General features: G+C 43.9%; 1 protein-coding gene across 9 annotated transcripts in view; it reads right to left on the bottom strand.

The window, feature by feature from the left end:
- Positions 1-9,842: 9,842 nt before the first annotated feature.
- Positions 9,843-21,258, bottom strand: part of DENND5B (DENN domain containing 5B) — a 117,192-nt gene continuing 105,776 nt past the window's right edge. For all 9 annotated transcript variants that reach the window (XM_062590278.1, XM_062590287.1, XM_062590318.1 and 6 more), the window contains 7 exons: positions 20,702-20,847; positions 18,910-19,028; positions 17,562-17,749; positions 15,812-15,894; positions 15,520-15,646; positions 14,522-14,696; positions 9,843-13,699 (listed from right to left, as the gene is read on the bottom strand). In XM_062590278.1, coding sequence (XP_062446262.1) covers positions 13,516-13,699; positions 14,522-14,696; positions 15,520-15,646; positions 15,812-15,894; positions 17,562-17,749; positions 18,910-19,028; positions 20,702-20,847 — 1,022 coding nt within the window. In that variant the 3' untranslated portion in view covers positions 9,843-13,515. The remainder of the gene's footprint in view (positions 13,700-14,521; positions 14,697-15,519; positions 15,647-15,811; positions 15,895-17,561; positions 17,750-18,909; positions 19,029-20,701; positions 20,848-21,258) is intronic.

Genomic DNA, 21,258 nt, shown 5'->3' with positions numbered 1-21,258 from the left:
TGTCAGAGTAGCACCTCCCTCCGCAATAATGTATGTGACCACCGTTTAAAGGAAAGAAACTTTACATAGCCTTTTTATAGTAAGGGTTTGGATGCTGGCCTTTCAGCTAAGAACAAATCTGGACTGTGCTATAATGATTGTCCTCGTGACAGATAGTGTCATGTTGTGGTAAGCAGGATGAAAACAAATGGGTAAGAGGAAAAAGGGATTTCCCTGCATGAGACATCCTTCTTCCTCCTATGCCCTCAAGACAGTCAGCTCAGTTGTGAAACGATGCTAGCTCTGCTGCAGGCTCCTATTTCAAATGTAGAGTCAGGTGTGCGTGGCTCCGACTTCGGTGGCCAAGTAACCTTTCTGGCTAAGACCACACATCTGTTCACTCGAGGCTGAGCTCATAGCTGGTCTCTCAGGTACAGTTACACCCTTGGATTCTGAAGCTGAAGCTCATGAGACCCCTGCTTAGTCACCTATCATCAAGGCAGACTTTTACATCCACTATTTCTTTGCATTTCAAACAGACTCACTTAAATGCTGCACCACTGCTCATCCATTGGGGAAAACATATAAAGGTGAGTCCTCACCCTGGTCCTCTCCTCCTGCTTGGAGGGGCTGCTGTGGCTCCACAGCTACCTCTGTCAGCACGTTTATATGATCTCTGCTGCACTTGGTTGTGACTCACTGCACTACAGCTGCACAACGCAGCACTGAAAGCCATGACGAACTCGTCTTCCCTGCAACCAGGCCTCTAGCTTCCTCCTCTGGCTGCACCTGCCTCTGCTGAGGCTTTGACTCATGCTCTGGCACAGCAGGAGGGAGAAAAGTCCAGTGTTTCTCCTGTCCTCCTGGCACCACTTTGTTCCCTTGAGGCGTTTGCCAGGTAGTATCTCTGGCAACTGTAGCTGTTGGTTGTTCCTTATGCTATGGCCTATGTCTTGCCTTCCCCAAGGACTCCTTCCCCAGTTCTTCCTAGCTGCTGGGCCTCCAGGAGTCTGCTGGATCAAGGCCCCTTGTCCCTGGTGCTAAAATTCATCCTGTGGGAAGAGTCCCCATCAAGTCCTTCTCTCTTACTCTCTAGATCTGGGAGATTTCTTCAAATCTTACCTCTACCGAGCAGTTAGGAAGTTGCATTTAGTATGCTGTCCTATCAGCGGTGCACTACTGCTGTCACCATCTTCTGACCTCCCGTTTCAAAGCCCAGAGGTGGCAGGAGACCTCTCTCTCTAGATTCCCTACTGCTCTTGTGCTGTTTCTGCACAGCCCCAAACTCACACACCCAACATTTTGCTTCTGAGCCTCTGATCTGGAGGGGGGGGGTCTCCCCAGGCTTTATTGAGCAGCTGACATTTTATCAGAGTTAGGAAGACGGTATGTTGTAGTCACTGGGTGAAGATCTCTTTCCTAAGGCCCTGGTCTTTCTAGGGCAGCTATCATGAAGCCCTAGAAAGCTGGGGCCTTCCAGTACCACTAGGTCTCCCATACCAGTCAGCAAAAACAGGTGGCCCCTGCAGCTCTTATACATTTCTTGTATTCCTTTCTGGGGGTGCTGAAGATAAAAACCTTATTTTCCTCTGGCCCTTTCACCTTAACAATGTCCTGTGAGAGTGCTGGCTGTCCACTTGTATGCCTCTGCCCTCGAGAAGCTCCCCAGCCACCTCTGCACCACAACACAGGCTGGCCTAAAGCTGTCCACATGGTTGGGCTCCAGGCTGTGCCATGAGATTAATTACACCACTCGCGTATCCCACCTTAATACGAGATGGCAGGACCTTTTATCAGATGGGAAAGGCTTTATTTCAGCTTGACAGAACAGTTCACTGGCAGCGTTAGTTGGCAGTTCCTCTGCAGAGCCACGCGCTTCAACAGGCTGGAGCAGGTTGTGGGGACTCCCAGCCCCTGTGCTGCCCGGGCAGGTGAGGTCTATGCTCAGAGCACCGCAGCTGTGGCCACTCGGCTGCCTTGGAGAGGCTTGGCTCTGCTTTCCTCTAGTCATTCACACACTGCCCATCCATGGCCCTCTCAAATCTCGGGAGATGTCCGGCAGCTTCCTTCTGGCATGAGCTGAGGTGGGCGAGGGGTATGTCAGGCCTTAGAGGGCAACACTGGAGGAGGAGGAGGTGAATTCCTTGTGCTTCGGTGATTATTTCCATTTGCTGTTTTGTTCACAGCCCCTCTCAGCTACTGCCTATCCAGTCTGTTTCTTTGCAGACCAGAGGAGCCTTTCTGCTCCGATCTCCTTCTCTTACTTTCTATTTTGACTTATACTGCCTTCCTACATTTTTTTCATTTTACATCCTCAGTAACTGTTTGGCCATCCCACTTCTTTCACTATCCTTCCTTGGCATGGCAGCTCTATGCTAACCTTTGGGATCAGCCAAGACTGCTCCACATACAGATGCAAAATAGTTTAACTCCAGAAGATTCTTTGGGAGGTGTGGAAAAGCCAGCATTTACTTGCCACCTAGAATTACATTCTGGTAAAGAGCAGAAAGGTTAATTTATTCTAGCACAGCTAGATTAGTTGCAAATATTTAAATATAAATTTGAGCACATGTCAGATCTGAGAGTTTGGCATTATTCATGCAGATCTAAAAACCCAACAAGAATAAGGCAATGTAGTTAACATGCAACTTTTATGGTGAGCCGCGCTTATCTGTATAGATTTACATAAAAGCAAAACAACCTCTATCCATTTCCCCATGATTTCCATTTCAGGAACAGGGGACTTAAAATTGTCAAACTCTAGCTTAGGCTGTGCAGCTCTGCAAAGGCTATAGTATACACTTGGCTTTAAATATTCATGTAATTCCACAGAATTCTTCATTAAGTTATCTTTAAACTTGCTTTTAAAGGTTTTGCTGACTCTGATGAGAGTACTTGGAAGTTGGAGTGAGTCCTTTCGTGCCAGACTTACATTGCCACAATTTGAGAAGAATTAAAGCAGGCATATTCTGTAACATCCTTATCAGGTGTACGGCGCAGCCAATACGCTTCACTGCTTGTTTTGCCCAAAGGGTTTGTTTTATGCTTATACAAAACACACTTGGTTTTTGATATAAATGTGAAGCCATGGAAGCTGCGTGCCCTTATTTTGGACTCAGCCCTGCTGTTGGCTTCACATTCACATTTTGTCCCTTTATTTTACGTTACAGCCAATCTGCTCTTGAGCACACGTTGTGTGTTTAGCCAGAGGTTTAAGAACAAGCACTGCTTCTGTCTCATCAAAACTTTACTCTCTTGCTTTAATGTGTTTTCCCTTCCTATTATTTCCTTCCTACTTGTGCTAAGAACAGGATGGCCTTGGAAAGCTCTTGCTGCATATCCCACACCCTGAGATGGGTGCTAAACACAGAGATAGGCAAAGCACGCTGGGGAGGTGTTTGGGCAGCGTTGGTCCCTGCCAGCTGTTTGTCTTTGTGCATTTCATGCATTTTTAATTGGACGCACCTCTGCTTGTCCCCAGTTTAATGCCTTCGTGAAGAAAGCGTGGCATTCGCTTGATTTGCAGCCATCCACTCCTTCACAAGCAAAATCCTGTTTCATAACAGTCTTTCTGTAACTTGGGTACTGGTTTTACCACAGAACAATGCTTTAACAAACACTATTTATATTTCTGGGGGTAGCTAGAGGGGTTTTAGTTTTAATTAACTGAGAAAGAGAGCCATGAGTAATTACACAGACACAAACAGAACTGCTACCATCATCTACCAGCTCCTTACGCACGGCTCCTGTGCCAACAGAGCTAGATCAAGGGAAAAAATAGGAGAGGCTCTTGCAGGCAAATATTTTGGAAAGGGGGAGAAATCGATAAAGAGGTTCTGGTCTGTGTTCTGCCTGGAGTGCTCAACAGCTTTTTCTTTTCCTGAAGCCAGAGGCAGAAAGTCTCTTTATACCCAGGAGGGGTGAAGGAAGCAGGAGCCCTCCTGCCCCCCGCCGCGGGCAGTGCTTCGGGGGGACGTCCGGGGAGGCCCTTGGGTGGAAACCGAGAACCGCTTCAATGACCTGCAGGCTGGTTCCTTCCCCGTCTCGCTGCTGCTGACTGCAGCTTCCTTCGCCTGCCCTTCCTAGCCTCTAGCTCACCGCAAAAGCTGCTCAGCGTCCTCCTCCTCAGGAAACCTGAATGGACCAAGGTCTAGGGGAAGGGGGACATCGCTGGAGGCTCTCCCAGGAGGTCCCTCACCCAGCAGCTCAGCCTAGCCGTGCGCGAGGGGCACCGCGGAGAGCGTGGGCGCCCTGGGCTGCACCGAGCTGGGGCAGGGCGGCAGGAGAGCAGCTCTTGGGAAGGCTTTCGGCACCCCAGCACCGTTTTGTGACAAATGCTTAGCGACACTCTGGCCACGTGCAGGAGCTAGGCCCATCGCGAAGAGCTTTAACTTTCAACATCAGGAGAAAGCTTCATTTGGCTGAGCACAAATAAAAAGGACTGGGGAGTCCAAACTCCAGCCAGTGAAGTAACTCAAGTGTGGCGAGGGCTGCGGGAGGGAGGTGAAGGACTCGCTGCCTTCGCTGCTTCCTTGTGCTGCCAGCTCCAGCCCCTACCATGGAACACGAGGTCTCGCTTTGCCCGCAGAAGTATCATCTGGGATGCTGTCCCGTGTGGGATCTATCCAGTACATCCTGCAGTTAGCGATAAGACAAAAACGTGTTTTTCACAGCTCTACCCAGAGCTGATACTCCAGAAGTCTTTACAGTCAATCTCCCACTTGCCAGACACCGCGTATTGCCGCTACTCTCTTACAGGCTCTCAATCTGTACCTAAAGAGATGAACACAGGGCTCTCAAAGATCTCCATGAGCACAAGCCTGGCCCTTCGCAGAGATAAGCACAGCACAGAGGAGGAAGAGACAACAAACTGTGCTTGAAATGCTGAAATCTCCTAGAAGCAAACTTACGCACAACAGCAGGACTGACTTAATAAATATCAAGTGTTGCAAGCAGCAACAATAATCACTTTACTGTTTTTCCTTTCAAGAGCTGCTCCTTTTCTGTGCACGAACTAATAGATTAGTAGGCTATGGTGCTTATGAATGTCTTTCTAAACTCTATGATTTTAGGAAATTCCGCTGACTTCAGCAAGGCCAAGATATGATTGCCATGGTGGACCAAGTTGTATGTGCACCTCCTGGGACACATATAGGAAATGAAGGTAGGATAGTTCATAGCTCTTCTGTATTGTTCATTCCTCACTTCTCTGCATTGCAGCAGTTAAATAGAAATGTCTGAGCCTGGAACACATATCCTCATCAGAGCTACCTGCATGACCCCTGTCTAGCACAAATTCATGCTGACATCTGAATTCTGGTCTGGTAATAAAGTTGATTCAGAGGATGAATTAAATAGCTTCTCTGGTCTGGAAGTTTTTTCTCAGTTCTTCTGTGTTCCTGTTACCACAGATAGAAACCTTTTTCATGGCTTTCAGAACATGAAGAGTGGATAGAGCCACTCAGTGGTGTTTCCACTTAAGTTCCCTGACTGCAGGTTTTTTTTTAAGTTGTTTTAAGAAGGAAAAAAAAAATGCCCTGTGCATGACATCCACTCTCTGCCATCTTCATGCTATTTATGCAATCAGGAGCCACAGACCATCTGCAAGAGGGTTAAATCTCTGGCAACCCAAGGCAATCCAAGCTGTTCGTATTACATAGTCTGATTTAGAGCATATCACATTTATCTCATCAGGGAATGACAGTTCAAAAGCTGCACACATGCAGAATGGGTAAGGTTAAGTCTGGTAAGAGCACCGATCAGAAGAAATAGGCTAGGGAGGTTAATGCAAGAGTTCATGGCTATCTCAAGTACAGGACACAACCTTTGGGCTGACATCCCAGCTCCTTTGAAGTTAATTCCATGCTTTTTTTTTCTTTTTTTTTTCTTTTTTTAAACAATGAAGATGAACATATGTTGTGTGTATTCTGACCATTACTGGACATCATTTATAGCACTTAAAATATCTTCCACCATTGATCATCTATTTGGATGATAACATGCTACGGGACAGAGAGGAGATAGGCTTAACCTAATGTAGCCACACACAGCAAGGAGGTCTCTGAAATGACTTAAAAACCAGTCTAGGAAAAGCTAAGCTTCTGGACATCCCTATACCTCCACTCGAACATATGTACTGCTTCTTGGTCACAGTAGCTTGTCTCCTCCCAGTAGCCACAGTTTCTGAAGTGACCTTAGGAAGGTTGGTGCTTCCTAGAAAATCTTTGGAGCAGGGATGAAAAGCTGGACAGATTTGCTCTTGCATACCATATCTTTTTCTCTTCCTCCACTTTGGTAGGGAATCTGCAATAGCCAAGCATGTGTTTCTATGCATTTTTGTAATGCTTAATCTCATTGCAGATAGCAACTGTAATCACTGTGTTATAACTTTGTATGAAGAAAACCTGCTCTTCTGCCCTAACAGTTAGGAAACTCTCTAACCATACACAGCTAGGCAGACTTACACATGCCCACATACCACAAATTAACAGGTTTTAGAGATGCCTTTCAACTGGAATTAACCACAGATGAGACCTCAGGGTACTTACATCACAGCAGCACTGAAAACTTCTCTTGGTCACGCATCAGTGGACCCTGGGCAAGCAGTTGCAAATCTAAAGGCTGAATTGCATAGGCGAAGAGCAGCCAAAATGAAGCCCCCCAAGCCCCCCCCCCCCCACCCATGCTGTACCTTAGCTCTCTGACTGCAAAATGGGATATCCTGTAAGCAAGGTGCTTAAAAGTCTCAGCAGAAGTCAGAGAGACCTAGGAATTGAAGCCACATTTTCTAGTTTCTATATCTGGTGCCTGTGTGAGAGGAATGAAGAATTTGTCTTCATATCTAAAGTGTTAATATATTGTAAAAAATACCACTAACTCAGCCACTAACCACCACTTAAATTTCGCTGCCTGTAAATGCTTATTTTTTTTCAATGTGCAAAGAACATACATCACTAAGATTTGCCACGGCTTTGAACTCAGTATGGGAGTATGATGCTGAGGGGGATATTCATAAAGATTAATGTTAGCTTGGCCTCTTCAGGCTGGCTCTGCTGGACTTCTCTAGACATAATTAAAAGCAGCCAAGTTAGGTTTCTCTTCTTATGGCTTACTGAAGCAGCCTATCTTTTTTCTTCTGCACTGCAGAGGCAGTGTAAGAAAAATGACTTTCCTAGGCTGATACCAGCTTTTGTGAAAACCTCTCTTTGGGAGTAGGAGAATGCAAGGACTGCAGAGCTCCAAACCCAACATCTGGCTGCTATTGAGGGAGAAATTTAATTTTATGTTAGCCTAGGCTTGTATCAGCCAGCCATGGGAGTGGGAAGGAGCCTGGCTCTGAACATGCGGTGTGAACATTGGGTTGTCTCTTGCATTCTCCATGCCTGCCTCTCACAGGGAGAAGAGATGCTATGTGATAAGCTCCTTGGGAATTAAATCTGCTGCATAGTCCTGCCAAATGCACTTTGGAAATAAAACTCAACTGTTCATTCACCATGTTTGGATGGTCAGTATTTACCCTACAGCAGGGCTTAAACACTTGAGGCTTGGGGTACAGACTACTCATTTTAACTCACTATATCTTTGTTAGATCTAGGGGTAAATGGATCATACAGGAAAAGGCTCATATAGGACTAAGGGGTCTGTATGAAGGAGAGGACAGTTACTTTCTATAAAGAGACAAAGCTAAAATTTTTGGGTATCATCTTCTACATTTACCCCCCATATGAGACAAGTAGACTTGGATATCCACTACAAGCCGCAGGAACAACATCATATTGATTACTTATGTCAGAGTAACTCTTGAGAATGCTTGAGCCTCGCTGACACAAACCATAATTATTTTACATTTATGACTTACCCCTGAATCAGTCACTGAGTGCTATCAAGGCTGTCACTTGATCATACAGCAACCATGACCGCTACAGCAACATTTTGGGTGAACATACAGCGTACAAGCATTAGGAGTTTTTTTGTTGTTGTTGTTGTTGCTGGTTGGTTGTCTTTTCCGTTTGAGACAAAGGTGGGTTTGGTTAAAGGAGAAAACAATTTGTCCAGCCACTGCGTCGTCTTCTGACAGAGTCAGCTCTTCCCAAGGAGCAGAGGTGCCCTGCGAGGTCTGCAGCAGAATACAGGTGGCCCATGAAGGTGTCCAGCCCCTCTGCAGAACGGTAGCTTTCCAGTGACAAATCAGCTTGTCAGTGGCTTAGGCCATTAGTTTACCATAACCAGTCACTTTACAGCAGACCAGCGCAGAGATTTTTCCCATTCTCTTTGCGTCCTCCCCTTGGCTCAAACCCACTTACAGCGACCCGGGGCTGGCAGATCAGCAGAGGAGGGAATACGAAAGCCGGCAGTGAAATGCTCCCTGGCTGCGCTGACACGAGCCTCAATTTTTGAGCTGCTGGGCTGACAGATGGAGAAATAGCCACTCTCTGGAGCACAGTTTGTTCCAACAAGCCTACCCGAAATGCGGAAAAGCAACAAACCAGATCAGCAAGCAATTTTGACTCCCACCTGTGCAAGTTTTCTCAGATTTCTTCTATGTATACTTCATAGAAAAAGCACTGGAGTGCTTCCAGGTTGCATCAATGATGGTATACTGAAGGGGAAGTTATTTGTACTTCCTCATCTAGACAAGTTTAGTCCTGCATTACTTAGAGTATTTACTGTCTTCAGGAAGCCAATCAGACTCCACTATGTCTAGCTTAGATACATAAGCCTAATGTATTTAGCAAGGAAAAGCAGCATGGTCACTTCGCCTTTTGAAGTTTGTCAGCAACAAGCTCTACTGATTTTATTCACGTTTACGGGAGCTGGTAGTTGTGGTATTACACTGCTGATGAACGTGTACCATCCAATGATGTATCTGAGATTTCTCACACGTAAAGTCCCCAGGCCCTGAAACTGTCAATCCTCCTCTGAGATTTTTCTCATTTTCAAAATCAAGAGTTAGAATGAACGACTCGCCCTGACGACATGCTGCAGACACACATTCAGGTAAATGCATTTCAAATGTGCAGTTTTCAAAATTTCTCCTATTTTTGTCAATTTGAGCAAAGCCAGGGCTGGGGACAACACGGTGGGGGGAATTTCTGAAAATCCAGTCCAACTCAGAAAACCCTTTAATTACTAAGCATGGCCATTTAACTATCATCTTTTGCATTTTTGTTGTTGCTAGTATCAATCTCCTCTTCTGTACCAACCTCTCCAACTCTAGCGCATGTTAATTAACAGACTGGATGGCAAAAGTCTTACTCAAGCTTTTTAACCCCAAGTTTGAGGATGAGGGGCAAAGCAGCTGCAGAGAGGAAAGGGATCCCCAGATGCAGGTAATCCCTAGCGCTTCCCGTTTTGCTGCCAGCGGACCCAGCCCCGGTCTCCTCTCCTCCCTGTGCACTCGAGATGTCACTGGAGAGCAGCCAAGGCTACTTAGCGAATACCTGCCTGGGAGCTAAACCTCCCGGTGCTCCCAGGTCCTCCCTTTCAGCCAAGCTCTCCACCTAAGCCTGTGAAACGAGGAGCAGGGCGAGCAGAGCATGGTCAGACTTTGGCATTGGGGGAGGTTTTAAGAGACAGGGAGGCCCTGTGCCCCCTCGTCGCTGCTGCGGGTGTTGGGGATCATAGAATGGTAAGGTTGGAAGGGACCTCTGAAGATCATCTAGTCCAATCCTCAGCGTAGCCCATACAGGGACTGAATCCACGAGCTTGGCATTAGCAGCACCACACTCTAACCAACTGAGCTAAACTGGAGTCGTTCAGCTCATCCCGTTTACGAAACACAGGCTCCCGCTTTAGCTCAGCTCTTCGGCCCACGACCCGAAACTTTCAGTTCCTGTTCTGCAATGAGAAGGCAACACAAGCTGTTATTCTCACAGTTTTTATTTGTAAAGGACATAGCATGAAAAGCTGTATTTCAATGTACTTCAAAACCTGAAAAAAAACATGTCAGTTTGTGATATGTATGTTAAAGTGCTTGATATAACAATACTTTTACTAATGTCATCTTCTTGAAAATAATCCAGTTCTTATTCAGTTAGTAATAATGCAAAGACAAAATATACTTAATGGAGACATTGAGGGGCTTTTGGAGCTATACGGCACATTTGTACATTTGAAGTGTAACATACAGCATTTCCCCTTAAGATGCACACCTTCATTTGATTGAAAGAAGGAATTTCCTCAAACATGCCTTTACACAACTATTTTAAAAAGATAGTTTTGAACGATACCTAGCTACACATGCCAGCCCAAAACAAACATGAGTCGAGTTTTCACTGAACAATACAATTTCATCAGTTTCAGAGAATTATAAATACATGTTTTGTACACAGTGAGGCATTTGAGTCTCTGACTCTTTCAAGTTATATTGAATGTCAGCATACTAGGACTATGCAAACGCAAACATTTGCAAACAGATACCGGGTAGGAAACTTTGCAAAAGCAGAGCGCTTTGGTCTTTTCCAAGATTCCCTTTCTCAACCAATGAAGGTGCTTTAACACTGAAGTAAAAACTGTGTCAGCTTAGAAGGATCCTGATGGGTTTCTAACCATTCTAGCAGACAGAATGATTTCTGTAAACCTCATACAAAAAAATCCCTCACCTTTTCCAATAACCAAAAGTAATTTACCAAAAAAAAAAAAAAAAAAAAAAAGAAAGAAAGAATAGAAATTCACTACAAAGAACCATACTCCCAAGGTTGTCAAAGAACTAATCTACAAATGAGAGGTACTCAGCTGTGCCCCTTTCAACACACCTTAGGGTGCTTTATTGCCTACAAGGAAATATTAGACAAATATCATTTTTTATTGAATCATTGTGATGTGAAATCTGACAAAAACAAACAAGTCAACACTTGCTAAAAAGAACTGATGTGAAGTTGTGTTAAAGTTAAGTGCTAAAGGTTCCTTAATCTAGTTTGAAACAGAAGAAGTCCCTATTCTGAATTTTCAAATTTCTCAGGTTTTGACTTAGCCTTTAACTTCTTTAACTTACTCTTTAAAAAAAGACTTTAAGACATTATTGCCTTCTGTGTATATAATTTATTCATCTGTGCTTGACTTTTAGAGAGGCCTGTGTTTTTACTTTATCCTGCTTCCACTCGAACTGTGTCATGTTGGGTGAATGTTATGAATGCTTAAGCCATACGTTTATTTTGAGAAGAAGGAAAAAGCATTCAGCTAGCAGATGCTGCTGCAAAGAAATCCAGTGACTGAAGAGGTTATTATCTCAGTAAAATGAAAGTCACTTAGACCAGGCTGGGTGGGTGCAAGGAAATCATGTATAGCAGTTATTAGACATAGACTGCCTGAATTGTAAGTAACAGAAAGCAAAACACCCTAAGCAGTCATTACCAAATAACGCTGCCATATGGTTTCTGGTACTAAACGTATAATTTATTGATAAAGCAGTAGAAATGCATTTTTCAGTTGCTAATGAAGGTTTGTCATGCATCTTCTGCTGACTTGAAGCAGACTTGCCTGGCTGCTCAAAAAAACTAACACCTCAAGCTGCACCTTTCCGGACACGCGAGGGAGAGGTCACGCAGCCATGGGCTCTGGCTACAAATTCGTTACACCATTCACAGCCTTTGCATTAGTTACTCACAACTCATACCCGCAGCAGTGACCCTGCAGCGCTGCCTGGGGTATCTGGGACCAGTTTAGTCAGGTTAAGGAGGTGCAAGCGCTTTCCCTTCTAATGACATCGGGCCACAGTAAGAATTTTCTTCTGGCCAGGAACACGATCCAAAACTTGGCACCGGAATGAGTGCTCTTATCTGTACAGCAGAAGGACCACAGCAAAGCGAAGAAGCTGGACAACGGGCAAATGAGAAAGCGAACCCTAACTTTAATGCTCTTTCCTTTGCCTTAGGTTTCATCCCCCTCTCCATTACGTGCATACCATACAGAGACGTACTATTGCCCAGCACCCCAAAATCTTTTCTGTTGCCATTTGAGAGCAACGCACAAGGTAATGCACTCGCAGAACCAGGTAAGGGCCTTTGCAAGCCACAGCTGACGGTTATAGCAGTGAGATGTCCACGTCCACGGAAGAACTGGCCAAGATCAAAGGGAATAAACAAGTGAAAGCAAAAACATACCTATCTAATCTCTGAAAAATAAAAACAAATGAAGCCTACTATGCCTTCAGACCTCTTCAACTACAAGAAAGGAAAATACACCCCGTATTTGCTGTGTGGTATCCACAAGCTGATTTTAATGGAATCTGCTGTTCATTCTTAGTGTACAGGATTTCACCACTTTCCAGTTTCTCTTCAAGACGTGGATCCATATAAATGTACTGTATTGCTAACACATTAACTGAAAGACTGTGGGAGAGGAGCTTCAAACTGCCGAAGTGAGACTTTTTTCTCCTTCTTTTTACTTCATTCTTGTTTTGTAGCTGGATAATTAAAAAAAAAAAAAAAAAAAAAAAAGAGAAAAAATAGTAACCAAAGATCCTATACTTCCTAGGAGCACGTATGCTGCAGGGTAGAGGAAGACTAGTAACCTGTCAGCATTTCAAAACCAGCTGAGATAGTTCAGTAGCACAGCAACATCGGTGTTTGTGGCTCTACAGCAATGATTCTTCTCAAGTACAGCAAGAATTTGGTACATCTCATGAACCAAATTCCTCAACATGGGGAAAAAAAAAAGTCATCCACAACACAAACTGGTGTGGAAGAGATGATGTGAGGAGGGGTCATCAAAACATGTAGGCAGGTGAGGGACAAACCAAGGAGCCAAGTGAACCGTCGTTCCCTCACCTCCGGCTGTGGCCATGCAGCTTAAACAAGTCTTGGAGCCTCTGGGGCTCTGAGGCTCAGCAGTTCCCGTCTCCAGTGTTTTGGCCTTTCAACACTTGTCTCTCCTCTGGAGATCAACAGAAGTGACACAAAAGACCTTACAGAAAAAATTGACGACTCACAGCTTTCGTGCGTGGAAAAAGTTGGGTCTTCGAACAAACAAACAAACAAAAAAAACCCAAAGGGAGATCATGTACAATAGGGCAAACAGCACACGCTTACAACATTTCCAAGAGTGAGACGATCACAACGACTACATACGGATATTTGCTGTACTCATTTGCAATACCTGAAAAAAGCCCTGCTGAGTTTGCGCTGTATTTACACATTGATTGGCTTCTTCCCTTTCCACCTCGGTCCTTCCCTCCCCCAAGTCCTTCCCCCTGGGCTTAAGCTACTCATATCCAGAACAGGAACATTCAGTCTAAGAAAATTTTCTTAGAGCAATATAATTTCTTAAAGAAGATAGCATATTTACACACATCTAACACATGAAAATACTCTATTTTATACTAAATTTCTGTTTCAAATAAACTACAATACTGCATTTTAGCTTTTTGCAGCTTCAGAGGACAGTCCTGATCTGGCATCAACGGGGCTTCCCGCTCATGCTCCAGCAGGCAGCTTGGCCTTGCAGTGGTGCGCTACTGTTGCGTTCAAGTCCTGACAGGTCTCTGGTTGCAGCTCGCTTGCTCGGGAAAGGAATAATGAAGTTCTCGGCAGAGCCATGCTAAACATCCACTCCTTTAATGAGCGATCCTTCTAGGACAATGTTGAAATCTTGCAACGTCTGTAGGACCCGGATAAGGGAGTTGACAGTCATGCGGTCCCGCAGGAGGGCGTTCTCCTCGTACATCCGCGTGATGGGCGGGCACTCTGCCAGCAGCGGGATCCACTGGGGCAGCAAGTGGTCCCTGCAAAGGCACAAAAGGAATTATTTTAACACAAAGGCCAACAGATCTCAAACTGAAACCTAAAAACATAGATCTTTCTTTTGTGTGTGTGTGTGATGCACAGTGTTTGTACAAAAAAAAAGAAAAAAGCTTCCTGTGTAATCCCGACTCTTAATTTTGCTAGCAAAATACGACAGAAATAATGGACCATACTGCAGGAATGAAGATGGAAAGATATCAGCAAAAAATGGACAAATAACTTGAAGAATTTGGAAACATGGAAAGTAAAACCCAGGAAAAAAAACAAGCAAAAGACTGTTTTCCAACTGGGTTTCAGCAGATAAGATAAAACCTGTACTTATTTCTAGATATACCACCTTCTCCTCAAATATAATCAATCCCCCCAGCTCAACACTGAAGGCATTCAGAAAGAAAGACTCAGCTAGTATAGTTTCGCCAAAAACGATACCAGACACTCCATTTTCGTATGCAAAATGATGCAGTGAGGATCTAGAAATACACCAGCTCTTGTAAAGCAACTCTGAATTCCCAAAGCCTGCACTTCAAAGGTACAATTTCAAGATAGATTTCATACCTGTAACTGTCAAGCTGAAAATTACAAAAGGTCAAAAACATTCTTAGAGCTATAGACACTAGGCATGTATTATTACTGCTCCTTTGCTGCAATTTGATGTCTACTATTAAAGCTACCTAAAATAGGAGCTGGATAACTGACAGGTATAAAATATCTTAAAATAGAAAAACAAAGATATATAATAAAGGTGTAAAGTATTCTTCTAGTCTAATGCAAGAGGACACAGGTAAAGAAGAATAGTTAGTTACCTAGTCCCCAGGCAAACCAAAATTTGGAATTTGCCATCCTTCCCAATGTTCCTTGGAGCTGTATTGATGGCAGTCACATAATGACAGAAGGATTTGCATGAAGATCTCTGAAGCAAAAGGCCCTCCTCGTTGTCTCCGATCTGGTCACTGGTTTCAAAATAAGCAACAGCTTTTTCTGTGGTAGGAAAGAAAATCAGAACCCAGTGAGTAAAAAGTGCCTTTTAGAAGTAGCTTATTGCAACTCAGAATTGCACAAGTGAGCCCTTGAAAAAGTAGCCTGCCAAGAGCTATTGCACAGTTTTTACACAGTTTCCTCATTCTAAAAAAAGATAGGTAGCTGGAAAACTCCACCTCTGCTACAAAGCAGTGGTCATGATGTGTAACAGAGCCATGTAACATTAATGAGCCACACAAGAGCATCTGTCAATGGTTTAATCGTAAGTGATACCATCAGCTGTGATTTTTCATTTTCTGAATGAGAACTTACCCTCAGGCAAACAATCTCAACTTGTGAGCATGTTTTATGAGAATAAGTAAGTTTTACATTACCTCAACATAGGCCTACAGAAAAGTATCACCCGAAGACCAGTCCAGCAATTCTCAGTGATTCTCTAGCTCTCCCAAATAACTAGAAATCTAAGCATTCTGCTCCCTGCCCTTTCCCAACAGTCTCCCTCACATCAGTAGCTATCCTGCCACAGCCTCCAGTCTGCCTTCTTTCTGGACTGAAAAGCAGCTATTTAAGCACTCATGTTTCAGTGAATGACTAGAATCTGACGTGCTCTTAAATTTCTGCATAGATCCACATTCGTCCTTTATACAGAGTTTATCATTTCTCACCATCCATCTTGTTTCTCAGTCATTTTAAGTAATGTGGAGTGACTGCTAGGCAGGAGCAGGTGGTAGCCTTGCTGATAAGGACCCGATGTCTGTGCATGAGTAGTGTTTTTGCCCTCATCTTTCTTCTCCTTCTGCCTCTGAACAATACAACTGCTTACCTATGAAATCCCAGATGAAGACGTTCTTATGAAAAATGCGAGATGATTTGAATCCGTGGTGGAAGACCTGCTCCAAAGCTGCAACCAGACCATTTTCTCCACACAGCAGGATGGTAAGGCTCCCTCTCTGCAGGAAAGGGAGAGGCTGTAAGCACAACTTGCCTTCTTCTTATGCCCGAAGTTTCAGATCTAAATATTAACAGTCCCTAAAAGTGCTTCAATTCCACTTCTGTTTATAAAAATATTTACATCCATTGTAGATATGAAGTAGGTAATGGTAAATAGGAAGTACCTCTTTCTCTGGTTTGTGAAAATGTTTCACAATATTGTTCACAGCTTCTCCGATTCCCTCTTGGATCTGTCCCGCATTAGGCTCTATAAAACGAGGGAGAGCACAGTGGTAGAAGACAGCAACTTTAAAACAGCCACTGAATTGTCATGATGACATAGCTTGAACTAGGAAACATTCTGTGTCTTTAACAGGGAGGAGTTCCTAGAATCATTTGTCATGAGTAACCTGAGCCTTAAGTATAAGCAAGTGACACACAATCTTGGAATAATCAAATAAATTGCCCCACTTAAAAAATGCACAACTGAAGGATCTGCCTTGATCAATATTTTATTTCAGTTAATCATATCCTGCCCATCACATAGTACACAGCAATTCTCTTGCTAAGAGACATGGGCTGGAAGGTTATAGCCCATGGACTCACTTCTATATAACATAGGCTGGAAAGCATTGCACCCATGAATTCCTGGCTTGAACCCACAAGGTTTTATTGAGCCACAAGAACTACATATTTTAGGGACATGTCTAGTCATCACAGCAGTGTGAGGGAGTATAAGCTAATAATATATTTCTATGCTTGGACTGGATCCAAGTCTAAGTTATCTTCAATGTTAAAATGTATGCCCTATTTCTGCTCTTTCTTCAGCTTTATGTTGCTACTGAATCATGCTACACCTCCACCTGCTAATTTAACCATTGCTCTTCCCATGCAGCTGCCTGCAGAATATTTTCAAGTCCCTCATTTGCTTTCTGATAAAACAGACTGAGCTCTTAATACTTCCAGACCTCAAATCATTTCCTAGCTCGTCTGTAAGTTCTTTCTAGTTTTTCAGACATACATAGGTTACCATGAGATTGTCCTACAATCATTATTTTGGAAGCATGGTGTAACTTGGTATCATTTTAGTATGGGATGACCTCCACAGTTTCTGGCACATCTAAAATACATTCTTGTGTGGTTCAAAGGCAACTGAATTATCAGGTTTTGCTTTTCTCAGACCTAAAGAAATGCTCTGCAAGTAGCTATGGTGCCCCATGCCTTGAGCTAATACAGACTTGCCCATGTAAGGAGCTGCAGTGATTCCACGACAGTTTTTAGAAGCTGCATTATTCTTGGAGGCTTATCTTTCCTCACTTAACATTTTAGCAGTAATGACTTCTAATTTTACTAGAGCTGGACAGATTTACGAACAAGATCCATACTAGGCTCATCTGTATGCTGGAGCTGACAATGTCCCATGGAGTCCCAGCCCTTACAGTCCCATGCCCTGTTGTAGCCAGGTGGAGTTACTCACAAAAAATAACTTCAGGGACACAAAGTGGATCCCTCCCAGGCTCCCTTCAGAGAAAGGCTCCTCCAAAAGGCAGCTCAGAGCATCCACATCAGGCTTTGGCTCTGAAGTGCCCTCCAGAGAGGCTGTCTCTCCATGGATTGCAAAGAGAGTCTTTGAAGCTGAGTAGTATTAGCTATGGCCAAACCTGCTTCCTCCTCCTCCTCCTCTATCTTGTACCCCTGTGCTCCAGGAGAAAGAGGTTATTCTCCCTCAGCTGCCACATGGGGAAATTCAGAGAGGTAAGGTGCATCACTGGGCAAGCTGTGGACTTGGAGATGGGGCAGAAGCAAGCTTGTCCATCAGGTTGGCAACCGCCTGCTCTACCAAGCCTCACTGCCACATGGAGCTCCCCTGTTAACAGGGGCTGTTTCTGAGCAGTTACTTGCTGCCCCATCCTGGGAGAAAAGGGAAGGATTTACTTGTATTCTTCCCGGTGAGGGAAGTGATGCTCAGCCTGCGAGCTGTGGTAGGAGACTTCTGCTGGGGTGGGGTACGGCACTGCTTTCCCAGCTCCTCATCGGACGTTGAGGACACCAGCTCCCCAATAAGTATTCGCTCCAAACTGCCATCGTCGACTCCCTTCCCCAGCCACCGTCCGCACGGAAACCTGCCAGACCAGCCAGCACAAGCGCTTTGGTCACATGCTTTATTTCAAAGCTAGAGAGACAGTTATCACCCATAAACACTGCTAACGGGCAGAAAGCATTCTGCAGCGAAAAACTTTTCACAAACCAGAATTGAGCAGGCAGCATTCACCTCAACACTACTAAAGAGGCAAAAACAGTATATTACCCTTCATCCTTAGGGAAAGAGAACTATGCAAAGCTTATATGAAAGCACTAGACACAGAAAATGTTATACATGTATTGAATGGGCCATGCTTAGACTTCTGCTAGTGTTATTCTTCATTTGCAACCCCGAATGAGCTTTTAATGAATTAACAATAATGTCTCCTTATATCTATATCCAAACCTCTCACGTGATTGCTCTACTTCCTGACTCCATCCACAGTGCCACTGAATTCCCAGTCAACTCTGATGGACATGTACACAGACCACCAGTGCTTGTACCCATTTTTTCCTGCTTTTTGCCATACACTGTGGCCAACCCCAAGCTCTGGAGCCCATCTCTCTGACTGATAATTTTCCAAGCCCATATTTAGGAAAAGAATTAAGTCTGCTTAGCCAGATGTTTTGTAAAATCACTGAAGAATTAGGAGATCATTTCTACACAAGTGTGTAGTCATAATAGAAAATTAAGAAGTCATCAAAATCTCATTTTCTTGAAATCTAAATTTCTACACATTTGTTAGAGTATTTAGGCATGCAAGTGCTTCATTTATTGGCTCCTTTCCAAAGGTTTTCCCCCAAACTGTCATTCCAGCTCTTGGTGTTTAAAGAGTTCATTTATGCACAATTTTACCACACTATTTTAAAATCAAGAGATTTATTACTGGACAGAAATGTAAAATCTCTTCAAAAGTATCCATACAGTCTGACCCACTTCAGAATGATATGAAGAAAATACAACATTCAGGTCTCATCTAATATTTATTCAATTATTTGCCTTCGAGTAGGGCTTCTGAAATGAGAGAACTGGGGGTGCGGTAACCCAACACAACCCTTTTCGGTACTCAGATCAGTCCACCCTTTTACCCTGTAGCTCTGCCCAGTTGGGAAGACAAATGCTTTCTTGGTAAACCTCCTAAACAACTGCTAGAAATTTCAGACACGGAAAAATAGAAGACAGATGAAACTTGTTGCTTACTTGTACGTGTGTCCTGTTATTTCATTTCTGACCATGACACAATCAACCAGCCACTTGGCTAATAGCCCTGAGTTGTCATGACCAATCTGAACAGTCGTCATTTTTCCTAAATTCTGGCACTGAAACGAAGAACAATTTTCACTCCATTTAAGTAACAACAGACCACTCCCCCCCTTCTCCCCTCTACCACATGCACACAGGTGATCTCAAATTTATGTTTTTATTCAGGTCACTTTGATTTATATAGTAGGCACTTTCAACCAAATACACAGCACTTAAAAAAAAAAAAAAAAAAAAGAGGGAAAAAAGAAAAAAAGAAGAAGAAAGAAAAGGAGAAAGCAGAGTAATTGCTGTTTTGGGGGTTAGACAGGAGAAAAGAAGTACCTTGAAATAAACCTGTTAAAACCTCGTGAAGGGAATATATTCTTTGTCGTGAGAACTCACCCTGAATAATTCTGTGTTAACCACAATTTTCTGAGCTAAGGTGATAAAAAGGTGTGCTTTTGTAGAAGAAATAAATCTTCAGTGCAAACAGCTTCTCAAAATAGCATCTGTAATACTGACCTTTGCTAAGACAAGATCACTCCACACTAAGAAGCAGTCCCTACATCCTTTATTGTTGTCAAAGATCAATTTGCCTACTGTTGGGCAAGACAAAAATCACTAATATGGGAATTAAGATCTCCAAGAGACAGGCACAAGGAAAACAAGGACTGTGAATTCCAGTGCAATACGTAACTGTAGGTGCGGTTGGCAGGAACATCTATTAACGTCACCTAAACACTTCCCTTACAAGACCTTGGTTTTCATTGCTTCTAGCATTGACAAACAAGCAGTTCAAGCTGACTTTTTCCATGGGTGGCTACCTAAGTCAATATTTTGGGAAAACTTCAGCCTAAAGAGTATTCTAGAATAGCATTACCACAGTCCTTAGAAATGTCTGTCATTTTGCCTGAGATCTTCTCTACAAAATACTGATGTCTAAGCAGGAGGCAGCTTTTGAAGAGGAAAACATCTTCTCCATCCCAGTCAAAATCCACTTACATTTTGTTGTTGCTTTGGATCAGTTTGCATATGCTTGGTAGATGCAACTTCAATTTCAGTAGCAAATATTCTTAAATAATCCCTCCTTAGCAGTGCTTAAGAGAAGCTGAGTTGTTACCCAGGGCTGGGAGTACAGGGTGGAGTCCAAGACAAAGAGGAAAAAAACTTCAGCAAGCAGGGAAGAGCCTCCTGGGGATGGAAGCTCTACAGTATGCAGAGGGTTTCACCTGGAGCCAGAAAGTTGCCAAGTAGGAGGCCTAGACTGGCTCGTTGGGAGGATGGGAGCGACCTCCAGCAAGGAGCTAGAGGACAGGAAATTTGGCATTGGCCGTATGTTGGAAAAGGGGCCAGGGTGGAGGTCACTGGGGAGACAGACTGAAGGAAACAGAAACTAGGAAGGAAATTAGAAGTCAGAAATATGCCCAGAAAATGAAAATTAGAATAGCTGGCAAGTAGACCTGGAAGGGAATGAGAAGTAGAAACAGCATAGTGAGGTGAGAAGAGTAGGCTTGGGCTGGGACAGGGAGAGCAGTGGAGCCAGCAGGAAACCTTGCTATGTGCTCATACAAATTTTCGTCTGCCACAGGAGGGGCAGGCAGCCCTATTTTCCTGCTTTTTTTTATGTTTTGCAACCTGGAAAACCTGGAGAAAGTGTGAAATGTTGTGTTCTTAACATAGTAAATCCTCACCAAAAAAATATTTATTTGGAAGCACGTTTGGAAGTAAAACAGAATGAGAGTGCACTCACCTCAAATGTCATTTCTAGGTGGTTTTTAGGAATCTGCATTATGCCCGTATCTCCTAGTTCTCCAGAAACACAAATCCATGGGTTTGATGTGGTTATTGCATTGCTTAATTTTTTGATGGGGATTATCACTGACCTATATGGGATCACTAAGAGCAGGAGAGCAGAAAAAAAAACAATTAGTCCTGACCATTTTTTTTTTTTTTTTGGTAAACACAGTTTATAGACTAAACCATGCTTGGACATAAATTCCATGTCTCAGCAGTGCTATAAGTAAAACTCCTGCTCGGTACTGCCTGTAAAGGGTGAGACAAACCAACCAAGTGCCCTGCCGTGGCGTTCCCAGTACGAAACCGGTGTGCAAGCAGCTGGTCTGCAGTGCCGCTTGCGGGTCGTTCCCGCACGCGCTACCGCCTGCACGCAGCTGCTTCTTAAATCTCTGCCAACAGGAGACGGCGGCTCTCGTAGCTCTGCAGGGGCTGTGGCGAGAGCCCCCGGGAGCCCACCCCTGGGCCCTGGGGGGGCTTTCGGGGCAGGAGGTCCTAAGCGAGGCTGCGGCT

Source organism: Rhea pennata, chromosome 1 (genome assembly GCF_028389875.1).
Source record: "Rhea pennata isolate bPtePen1 chromosome 1, bPtePen1.pri, whole genome shotgun sequence".
In the NCBI taxonomy this organism is placed as follows: domain Eukaryota; kingdom Metazoa; phylum Chordata; class Aves; order Rheiformes; family Rheidae; genus Rhea; species Rhea pennata.
The sequence above is the reverse complement of the archived record's forward strand: the minus strand, read 5'-3'. Positions and strand labels throughout refer to the sequence as shown.